The sequence below is a fragment of the Gracilinanus agilis genome, chromosome 3 (genome assembly GCF_016433145.1).
Source record: "Gracilinanus agilis isolate LMUSP501 chromosome 3, AgileGrace, whole genome shotgun sequence".
Lineage (NCBI taxonomy): Eukaryota > Metazoa > Chordata > Mammalia > Didelphimorphia > Didelphidae > Gracilinanus > Gracilinanus agilis.
In genome coordinates this window covers 51625003-51636617 of record NC_058132.1, presented here as the reverse complement: position 1 = coordinate 51636617, position 11615 = coordinate 51625003, and the positions used below count along the sequence as shown (strand labels likewise).

At 47.2% G+C, this 11615-nt stretch overlaps 1 protein-coding gene across 1 annotated transcript in view; it reads left to right on the top strand.

Moving 5' to 3' along the window:
• The window catches only part of FAM131C (family with sequence similarity 131 member C), a 105275-nt gene that overhangs the window by 75253 nt on the left and 18407 nt on the right, over window positions 1-11615 (top strand). Inside the window, exon 3 of the mRNA XM_044668689.1 lies at window positions 1611-1674. Within this exon, the coding sequence (XP_044524624.1) occupies window positions 1611-1674 (64 nt within the window). The remainder of the gene's footprint in view (window positions 1-1610; window positions 1675-11615) is intronic.

Below are 11615 nucleotides of genomic sequence, written 5' to 3'. Positions count from 1 at the left end.
CACACACACACACACACACACACACACACACACACACACACACACACACACCCCTGAGCCCCAGACCCTCAGCTGACCCTTTCCTGGGAGTGGAGAGTACTGCAAGTCTGAAATGCTTCTTGTTCCAGCCCTTCCTCTGGGGTATGGAGGACAGCCAGGGGTGGTTGCCATCCTCTGCCTGGCACAAGGTCCACTTAAGATACAGTAGTTGTGGATTCTGGCTCAGCATCTTGTCCCCAACTCCTTTCTCCCCTCTCTGATCCATCCTCCCCAAATTTTCCCAAGAGTCTGATCCTCTTCCTCTTAATCCCACCTTGGAATGGTTGATCAAGGGTTAAATTGAGGGCTCTCACCCAATTCCTTCCTGGACTTCCAGTTGTCAGAAAGAAGGCAACAGCCCTTCTCCCTCCTCACTCCAGCCTTAAAGTCATTGGGTTTGTCTTCCTAAAAGCTCTCTTCCCTCTCTTCAAAAGCACAAAAGCAGCTCTGCACCCCTCCCCTCCAAACCATTTTTAATAGCCGTTTCTGTGGCCTGTGAACCCAGGAATAAGGGGAGAGGAAGGCACAACGATTCCATTTGCTGCCCCTGCTCCTCATGACCACATCAAAGAACCAGGGGCTTATTCTCTGGAAACAGCCTCCAGAAGCGGGTAGGGATGGGGGAGGAGAGAGAGATCTTTCCCTGAGAGCTCAAAGAGGCCCAAGCTGACTGCGGAAAGATAAGTGGAGTCCTCCACAGAGGCACTGGAGGCAGTGAGATGGAGGAGATGACCTCCAAAGATCCTCACAGCCTCTAGGAGTCTTCAAATGATGATCTCTTTCCCCACCTCCATTTTTGGAGCTTCCCACAGTCCTGCTGAACCAGTCATCAAATTAATCAGTTATCAATCAATCACGAATCACTCAGTCAGAGCAGATTAGTCGAATGCCTGCATTGTCGGTAAGATGTTATTGGTTGGGGTTGTCATCCCTGGGGTTCTGGTCAATATAGGAGCTTCTCTAGCTTCCAGTGGCCCTCCTGTCTTTCTCCTACTCCCTTGTCCTCTCCTCCCTTCTTTTTTCCCCTTCCCTTCTCCTCCATTTCCTTCTTTTCCTCTTCTCCATAATCCCTTTGCCTTGCTTTCCTTTCATCTCTCTTCCCTCTCCTTCTCTTCCCACCCCTTTCCTTCCCCCCTCCTCTCTTCCCCTTTCTTCCCATCCCTTCCCTTTCCCTTGAAGCAAGGTTTCCAGGGTAACCACATTATTGGGCTAATTTCTTAGGGCCAGCTTCCTGAACTACCTTGCCCTTCCCCACCCCCCCCACCCCCATCCGACTTTTGGGTACCTGGGGAACAGACCTTTGCCTGGGAAAACCCCTGGGACTACCATGAGGCAACAGATGTAGGAGGAACCCAAAGGTACCTGGTCGATTCCCCCAGGGGCATTCCTAGGATATATGATGTTGAAGACCACTCCATGAACTCCCTCTTTCCCCAGGATGTTCTTCCCAGCAAAATCTGGTTGTGGTGAAGACTAGAGAGTCACCAAAAGGAGGATGAACAGCCTGAAGGGGCTGAAAGTCTTGTTTAAGAAGAGTGAAGCCTGCTTAAATCCTAATGTTGACTGACTAGCTATATGACCTTAGGAAAGTCGTTTTAACTTCCCTGTGCCTCAGTTTCCTCAGCATACAAAGAGGTTACTAATTCTTGTACTTACCTACTTCACTGAGCTATTAAGAGACTCAAGTGAGATGGATGCAAAGAAGCGCTTTGCAAGCTTTGAAATGTAAACTGTTTTTACTTAATGATGGATTTGTACTGGGCCCTGGGGATGACTTTGAAGGCAGACCAATAATTGGCCAACAATGGACCAAGACTCGCTTTTTTTTTTTAAACCCTTGTACTTCAGAGTATTGTCTCATAGGTGGAAGAGTGGTAAGGGTGGGCAATGGGGGTCAAGTGACTTGCCCAGGGTCACACAGCTGAGAAGTGGCTGAGGTCGGGTTTGAACCCAGGACTTCCTGTCTCTAGGCCTGACTCTCACTCCACTGAGCTACCCAGCTGCCCCCTCGCTTTTTTTTTAAACCCTTACCTTCCATCTTGGAATCAATACTGTTTATTGGTTCCAAGACAGAAGAGTGGTAAGGGCTAGGCAATGGGGGTTAAGTGACTTGTCCAGGGTCACCCGGCTAGGAAGTGTCTGAGTTCAGATTTGAACCCAGGATCTCCCATCTCTGGGCCTGGCTCTCAATCCACTGAGCCACTTAGCTACCCCCTCCAAAACTCACTTTTATTGACAATTGAAACCCTCTGACAACTGAAGGACCTTCACTTATTGCCTGACAGACTACTAGCCAATGAGGGAGCTAATGAGTCACTTACTGCCTCGTACTAGATTGAGAACCACGGGACCTGATTTCAATTCCTACTTCTTTCATTAGCTGCCTTGAGTAAGTCTTTTACGGCTCTGATTTCCCTTCAGATCCGGGCTCCACTCTAGCCCCACATATTTTGGAATATGGCCTTGGCTTATATTTGGCCCTTAAAAAAAAAAAACCAACAACCCTTACTTTCTGTCCGAGTACCAACTCTTAAAACAGAAGGGCAAGGACTAGGCAAACAGAGTTAAGTGACTTGCCCAGGGTCACATAGCTAGGAAGTGTCTTGAGGCCAGATTTGAACCCAGGTACTCCTGACTTCAGACCTGGCACTCTATACACTGTACCACCTAGTTGCCCCCCCCCCCCCAAATCAAGTTTTTATCCTGGGTCTTCGACCCTCAGCAAGCTCATTGCAATCTATAACAACCAGTTCCAGGACTGCCTAGCTGTTACCTTATAGGGATTATCCACACATGTCCATAGTTCCCAAATTCTCATATAAAGGATAATTGTCAAAGGAAGGCTCATCTAGTCTGACTTTCTCTTTTTATAAAGGGAGAAACTGAGGCCCAGAGAGTGGAGGAAGTGACTTGGCCAAATTACACAATGACAGTGGAACCAAGAACACAAATCTAGGCTTTCCAAGCCCCAGTTCGATGATGTAGTTTCCCCTGTACCTCTTTGCCAATCCTGTGTAAGTTACTTAACCTGGGCCAGAACTCTCTTTGTCCCATCCTGCTCCCCACTGTGAGTCATCTGTAAAAAGGATGCGGACCCCTTCACAGAGAATGAAGTTCTTTGGCAGAACTTCTAGGGATTCCTCCCCGGGAGGCTGGACTTGTCCGGAGGACCAGGGCACTAGGAAATGTTTGCTTCCATTTGTAGCTCTGAAACCCCACTTCCCTCTTTCTGAATGATCCGCAGGGATGAGCTGCTCAGCCTTTTCTCTGGCTTTCTCATTCCTCTCAATGACCGCCCTGCCTCTATCTTCTCACTAGCTTCCCTGTCCTTCTCACTGAACCAGAATTCCCAGATGGATCTCCCCGACCTGTCCATCTACCTTACTGAGCACTTCTCCCTCCCTTCACTGATCTCTCCATTCTCCTGACTCAGTACCACTACTTTGCCTATTCTTCACTGAGACCCTAGCTTCAGGGCAGGCGCTATCTTACAGTGCTGTCACGTTCCTGGAAGGCTCAACCCCAAACCCCCTCACACACTTCAAAAGGCCTGGGATTACGGAGCATCTGCACTGAACTAAGCTTGTCTCCATCCCAAGTCACCCACCGGAGGCCATATAACTGCTACTGTCTGAGAAATCGGGCTGTCTGTTGCCCTTCTCTGTTACCTGGGCAAAGATTCCATACTGACTCAGGGGCCTCCTACCCTGGGGCTGGGGGCCTTCTTTCTCCTGCTAAGACAGTTCAGACCCAGCTTCCCTGGAAGGTTCCCTGGTCTCTGGGTCACATTCCATAGCAGCAATACCCCGATGAAAAACTTTGGACCAAAAGCAAAAGCAGACATGATTTTCCAATTGTCTAACTGTGTGTGTTGATGAATGAATGCTTGAAGTGTTGAAGGGTTTTTCTGGAAACAGTTTCGCATCCCGTGATAGAGAGGGCAGATGTCATGGACAATCAGACAACCAAAAAGCTCATAGCAGATAGCTCCTCGGGGATATAAAAGTAATATTTAGCCTTGGAACACATTGAATGGTTAAAAACTCTTTGATTCAGACTCTCATGATTAACATCAGATCACAGAATGCTAGTGATGAGAAGGGACTTAGAACCCCAAATGTCAGAGCTGGGAGAATTCTTAGAACATGGAATGCCAATGGAAATAGGTCTTGATCAATGACACACATAAAATCCAGTAAAATTGCTCATTGGCTATGGGAAGGGGAGAGGAGGAAGGGATGGAAAGAACATGAATCTTGTAACCATGGAAAAATATTCTAAATTAATCAATTAAATAGAACATGGAATGCCAGACCCAGGCATTAGAACACAGGATATCAGAGCTGAAAGAGATCTTAGAATCATAATATCAGAACTGAAAGGAGTCTTACAACCCAGGATTTCAGAGCTGGGAGGGCCCTTAAGGACACAGAATATCAGAGGTGAGAAGGCCCTTAGAACACAGAAGGTTAAGGCTGCAAGGGCTTTAAGAATAAAGAATATCAGAACAGTGAGGGCCCTCGGGACACAGAATGTCAAAGCCAAAAGATCCCTTAAAGCACAAAAGTCAAAAGTAGAAAGGAATCTTAGAATGTCAGAAATGGAAGAGACTTTAGAACATAGAATGTCAGAATGGAGGGTGTGGAGTTCGTAAAGAATGTCAGAGCTTTGAGGACTCTTAGAACACAGAATATTAAGGCCCTCTTGGGACAGAGAACATAAGTGGTGGAAGAGCTCTTGGAACACGATGTTAAAGTTGAAAGAGACTTAGAATATCAGAGTTGGGAGGACGCTGAGAATACAGAATATGAGAGCTGGGAGGGCTCTTAGAACACAGAACATCATATTTGGGATGGATTCTAGAACATAGAATTTCAGAGGTGAAAGAGGTCTTAGTGTTCCTCTCATTTACAGAGAAGAAAACAGCTCAAGAGCTGAAATGACTGGACTAGAATCCAGGTCTCTGATTTTGAGAATCTAGACCAGGGATGGAATGGACTCTGGGAATGAAATAGTTTCACTATGATCAAGGGCAAAGAAATAACAGTGAAGAGGAAGGGAAAAGGAAAGAGGTGCTTAATGGATGTGCAGCATGTATATAGGACTTGGGTTGAAACCGAATACATTTAGCTTAAGAGAATTGTCCATTCTTGAGTGCTTTGGAAGCACATCCCAGCTCCAAGTCCCTCAGATGTATGGCCATTTAATCAGGTCACCTCAGGAGCTCTCCTCATCCGTATTTAATCAGCCTGCAAGGACTTCCTTTTCCCCAAGTGATCAATAATTCAGATTTGTCACAGATTCTGATTGGCTTCCCTGCCATCCCCAATTCTCTGTCCCCAACTACTTCCAATTAGGGATTAGTGAAGAGTTCCATGGGGCTTCCATTTCCCTAAAGTAAGAGGTTTGGCCTAGATCAGGGGTCAGCAAATTTCAGCCTGGAGGCTAAATCTAGCCCAGCCTATTTTTGTGTGGCCAGAAGCTAAGAATGGGTTTTACATTGGGAAATAGTTTTATTGTACTTAAAACTATAAGATAATTTGAATGTCTATGTCTATGTATTTTGTATTTTAAAATATTAAAATATTTCTGGATCTTCAGGAGGCACAAAAACAGACAGTGGTCAGAACTTGGCTCCTAGGCAATTGGTGGGACCACTAGACTAGAAAATCTTTAAGGTGCCTCCCAGATTTCATGCTGTTTATTACAGATTAGGGATGGCCAGAATGAAAAACTTCAAATATAGGTGTGTAAATGTGAAAGGGTAAGAGTAACTAGACTGCACCTAGTTCTGACATTCTATATTCTAAAGTTCCTTCTAGCTTTGATATTCTCTGTTCAAAGGGCTCTCTGGAACCATGACATTTTATGTTCTAAGGCCCTCCCACGTCTAACATTCTATGTTCTAAGGTTCCTCCCAGCTCTGACATTCCCTGTTCTAAGGTCTCTCCCAGCTCTGACATTCTCTGTTCTAAGGTCTCTCCCAGCTCTGACATTCTCTGTTCTAAGGTCTCTCCCAGCTCTGACATTCTGGATTCTAAGGTCTCTCCCAGCTCTGACATTCTCTGTTCTAAGGTCTCTCCCAGCTCTGACATTCCCTGTTCTAAGGTCTCTCCCAGCTCCGACATTCTCTGTTCTAAGGTTCCTCCCAGCTCTGACATTCTGGATTCTAAGGTCTCTCCCAGCTCTGACATTCTGGGTTCTAAGGGTCCTCCCAGCTCTGGCATTCTCTATTCTGAGACCCCTCCCAGCTCCAATATTCTCTGTTCTAAGGACTCTTCCAGCTCTGATATTCTAGGTCTTAAGATTTTTCCTGGCTCAGATATTCTCTCATCTTTCCTTTGTGCTAGATGGGGTTATCTGAATATACAGTGGCTGACATCGCAGAAAGATAGTTCAGTAATAGTGTAAATTAGCTGGAGATCATCTGCAAGGTAGCTGATAGAAAACAGAGTTACCTGTGTTTCTACCCTTCCACCCAGGAAGCTAAGCCCCTCTTCCTTCTCCATGCTAACTAATCCAAAGTAGAGTTTTTCTGTCCGTTGAGCACAGAAGGACACTGAGGCCCAGAGTAGGCAACAAATCCAGAGGTCACAATGACAACTTGGAATTTCTTTCTTGAGATGGGGCCATTAAGCCACAGTTTCCCTTCTCCAATCTCCCCTTGGAGGGTCCCCAATTCAATGAGCAAAACTCACCCTGCCCTTAAAGACTCCTCGTCTGATAGGAGAAACCTCAGGGAACTCCTAAACTTAGCTGGGGAAACTGGACATAACATATACCCTCTAAGAAATGCCAATAAGAACAGTGATAAATCAATAGGTTTGTAAATTCCATTCTTTGTAACACAGACTGAATCTTCAAGTGTCGTTATGACAGGCTTAATTCAGGTTAATCCAAGGAGACTTCTTGGGGAGGTAAATTTAAAGCCCTGTTTTAAAGGAGGTAAGGTGAGGCATTATGGATATGGGGGGCAGAATGGATTGCCCGTTGGACTCTATGTGAACCAATAGTCATTGGCCAAGGGGTTTTCTTGTTAAAGATATTGGGATTTGTGATTTCCTTCTCCAGTAGGTCCCCATTTTGCAGATGAGGAGCTGAGGCAAATATGGGGTAAGTGGCTTGCCTAGAGTCACACAGCTAGCAAGTATCTGAGGCCAGATTTGAACTCAGATCTTCCTGACTCCAGGCCCAGTGCTTTATCCATTTTACCACATAGCTGTCCCAGAATGGGTTCTAGAAGGAACCAAAAATAAGCTGGTGCTAATAAGTTAATAAATGACATTTCTATAGAGTTTTAAGGTTTGCAGGGTGACATGCAGACAGACATCTCATTTGATTCTCACAGCAGTGCTATGGGGGTCAATGCTACGGGCATCATTGTCCCCATTGTATAGATGAAAAGACTGAGTGAGGCTCAGAAATGTGAAATGATTCCTCCAAGGTCATAGAGCTAATGAGTGTCAGAAGGTAGACTTGAATGGGATCTCTAAAAACCTAACAGATTTAGAGGGGAGGGAAAATGGAGGGATGGGCATCTGCCACTGCTGCTGTAGAACACTGAGCCAAGGGTTCTGAAAAGCTATAGGAACTGCTGGTGAGCAGCACAATCCCTCTATAAATATCTCTTCTCAAGGGCTAGGGAAGATTGGTAACACCCAGGCTGTTCTCAGCCAAGCTGCCACGCCAGGCTGGGTCTCTGCACCTGTGGCAGTGACTCACCAGGCAGAGGGAAGAGGCAGGCAGCAGCCACTCTGTCTCACATGGGGGGCTGGGGGAAGAGGAGGGCAGAGATTGGCCCCATTGGGCAGAAAGGGAGACTGAGTCTGAGAGAGGACTGTGATGCTCACTGGAGCTCATGGGAATGCCAGAAAGGCTCATGGCCCCATTTCCCATCTTGAAAGTGGAAGTGTGGCTGTCCTTTCTTAGGATGGGTGTCCTGGGACCTGTGAGAATAATCAAGATCAGAGAGCATGAGTGATCCTGAGCTTCTGGGTGGAAACAGAGAAAATAGAGTGTAGGGGAAAGAGCCTGGCTAGGGAGTGAAAAGATCAGAGTGTGGATCCTGCCTTTAGCATCTTCTCAGCACCCAGACTTGTATCTGAGAGCTTGTTGACTTACATTTTAATAGTGTGACCTTGGGAAAATCACCAAACCTTTCTTGTGCCTCAGCTTGCTCATTGGGAAAATCAGAGGGTAGGAAGACATGCTCCATTCAAACTGGGCTGTATGGTGAGGGAGCTGAATGGAGGTGGGAAGGAAGATCTTCTTCCTATTGCATAACTTTGCGGATGTTTATTTTCTCTTACCCTGTGATATGAGAGAGAGACAGAGACAGACAGACAGACAGACAGACAGACAGAAGACAGACAGACAGACAGAGACAGAAAAAGAGACAGAGAGAGGCTGGCCAGTGAAGCTCCATCTCCCTGACTATTCAAGAAGAGGAGGCTGAAGCCACCAAAGGAAGCTTTTAGGTTTGACACAGAGCAAGAAAACGTGAGGCTAGACACAAGGAGGACGTCCCCAGATGAAGGAGCCATTATAAGGTACAACAAATACACTGAGGAAATAGGGTCTTTCTTCTCTGTTTCTTTCAAAATGGAGAGAAACTGCCCACTGGGGTGCAGGGGGACCTCTGTAAGGCAGGACCTCCAAATGCTCCCAACCCATTCTCAGGACCAAATGCAATTGTTCTTCTGCTTTCTTTTTTGAGGGGAGGAAGGAGAGCTATTTATTCAGTTGGTGCAAATTTTTTAAGTACCTACTATGTGCCTGGCACATTACTAAGTGTTGGGGATACAAAGAAAGGCAAGAAGCAGGAAGGAGTTCAGGAAGGGGGTCTGTAGTTACTGAGTTAGATCTGCTAAGGAACTCAGAGGACAAGAGATCACTATTAACTATCTGAGTGACCTTACACAGGTCACTGCCCTGCTTTGGACCTCAGGTTCCTCATCAACAAAAGGAACTGGAGGCTAAGACACCCCCCTCCTTACCTTCTGTCTTAGAATCAATAGTAACTATCCATTCCAAGGCAGAAGAACAGGGGCTAGGTCATTGGGGTTGTGACTTATCCAGGGTCACATAGCTAGGAAGTATCTGAGATCGAATTTGAACCCAGGACCTGCCATCTCCAGACCTGGCTCTCTAGCCACTGAGTCACCCAACTGCCCCCCAGACCTCTTCTCATCCTAAAAGTTCAGAGCAGCCTGGAGGAGAGAGTGCAGGAGGTGCTCCTCTCCAGGCTCCTCTCATGACCCATCTCCCAGGGGCCAGAGCAGGCCAACCCAGAGGGAGAGAGCCCTGAGCTAGGCTCCTGCCCAGGTCCCCTCTCTCCATCCCTCTCAGGCTGTGTTTTTCCAGTGGCCAGTGATGCAGCTCCACTTGGTCCCAGCTGGGGAAGGAGGAGCCTGTGGCTCCGCCCAAGGCTGGTTCATTACCTGACGTCTCTATGGCAACCGCAAGTGACATCACAAGGGCTCAAGTCCTGAGGGGGAGAGGGAGGCAGGAGGCAACCAGCTGTAGCTTGGACCCTGGAGAGGAGACACAGGACTGGGAAGCCAGACTGGGGAGGGACCAGGAGAGGCAGCAGGCTAGAAAGAGCCTGGTGGGAAGGACTGAACACTTGGCTGGCTGGCAGGCAGAGGACCTGGGCCTCCCTCTGCTGCTGACTGGCTTGTGGGCAGGCCACTGCCACTGCCACTGCTGCTGCTGCTGCTGCTGCTGCTCCTCTGGGAGCCTCAGTTTCTCCATCATTCAAATGGAACCTACCCAGGTGGCTCCTCTGATCCTTTCCTCTTGTTTCTCCCTGCTCCCCCCTCAGCACTAGGAGGCAAGGAAGGGTGTTGTCACAGGGCTAATGAGGGCCCTACTTAAGAGGATTGCAGGCACTGTAGCATCTTTCAGAAGGCCTGTGCAGGGCTCATCAATATTCCTTTCATCTTTAGAGATCAGCCTCTGTGAAAGTGAGGTCATAGACTAGGAGAGCCTGGAGGGCCCTTAGGACGTCAAGTGCTAAAAACATGGAAGGTCAGAGCTGGGAAGAGCCTGAGAACACAGAATGTGAGACTGAGAGGAGCTTAGAACAGAAAAGGTCAGAACCGGGAGGGATCTTAAAGTCCAGAATGTCAAAACAGAAAGGCCCTTAGAACATCCAACTAGGAAGACCCTCAGAACCCAGAATGTCAGAGCTGAGAGAACACTTAGAACACAGAACATCCAACTGGAAAGACCCTCAGAACCCAGAATGTCAAAGCTGGGAGAACACTTAGAACATAGAGAGAGAACCCTCAGAATCCAGAATGTCAGAACTGGAAGGATCTTTAGAACCAAGAATGTCAGAGCTGGGAGAGATCTTAGAGAAGAATGCTTGATTTAGATATTGATAGATTGAGGATTTGAACCTGCCACTTACCATATAACCTTTGTGTTCTCAGACAAGTCATTAAACCTCTGGGCCTCAGTTTCCCTCCTCTCTGGACTGCACTGGATGACTAAAGTCCCTTTCTAGCTCTCAGTGGTGTCAGACAACCTTTTCATTTTACATAGCAAGCAATGAAGGCCAAAGGAGGAAAAGTGACTTGCCCAGAGGATTTGAGTCTGGGTCTTCTGGGTCCCATTCTAGTGGAATCTCCCTCCCCCCACCCCATACCACACTTTCTCCTTGTCCCAAGTGAGGTTCAAATGAAATAAACCTATGAAGTATTTAAAGGTACAGTCCCTAATACACAGTAGGCATTTAATAAATACTTGCTCCCTTCCCTAAAAGCATCAACCTTCTAGGCTGCATCTGTTTCTGGTCTCTGTCTCTGCCTCTGGGAAGCCTTCATCTTCTTCTGTTTTTCTCAGCCCCTTCATGATTCCAACCCCTACTGTGGAGGCTTTGGAGGAAATTTGGTCCAGCTTGGGGAAAAAATGCATGTTGGGCTCTGCTCTGGGGCATCTAGAATTGACCCTGGGGAAGGAAGACATAGCTAGATTCTGGCATGAGTCTCTATAAGAAACCTCCTCCTTGTTCTCTCAACTGGGCATCTGTCCAGCTGTGTCCATCATTGCCCTGGGGAGCGCTGGAGTGGTTGGCTCTGAGTTGAGTCCCTCCTAATGGAAGATCTCTCTGGCCATTGTCACATCCCCCTGTCCTTGAATAGTAAAAGAGCAGACTGAAGTCCTGGCCTATTGTCACCTTTTCCCATTCCTTGGTTTCTCAGAGGCTGTTATTCCCTTCTCACCATCTCAAGATAAGTCAACAGCTCAGAGAACTGATGTGAACTTAGATTGAATGAAGAAAAGCTTAGAGTCCAGAATGGAGGAGGTCATGGTTTTGTTCTCTTCACTGGTCAGACCAGTCTGGGATACTTTGATCTGGACATAAGACTGTAGGAAGGACACTGGTAAAGCTGGAGAGCAGCAGTCCAGAGGAGGATCACTAGGGTGGTGAAGGGAAGAGAGATGATGCCAAGCCAAGACTGGTTAAAGGCACTGAGGATATTTACCCTGGAGAAGAGAACACTTACTTAGGGGGCACTTCTCTGGTCAAGGAGTTGAAATGTTGTCATGAAGAGGAAGGATGAGCTTTT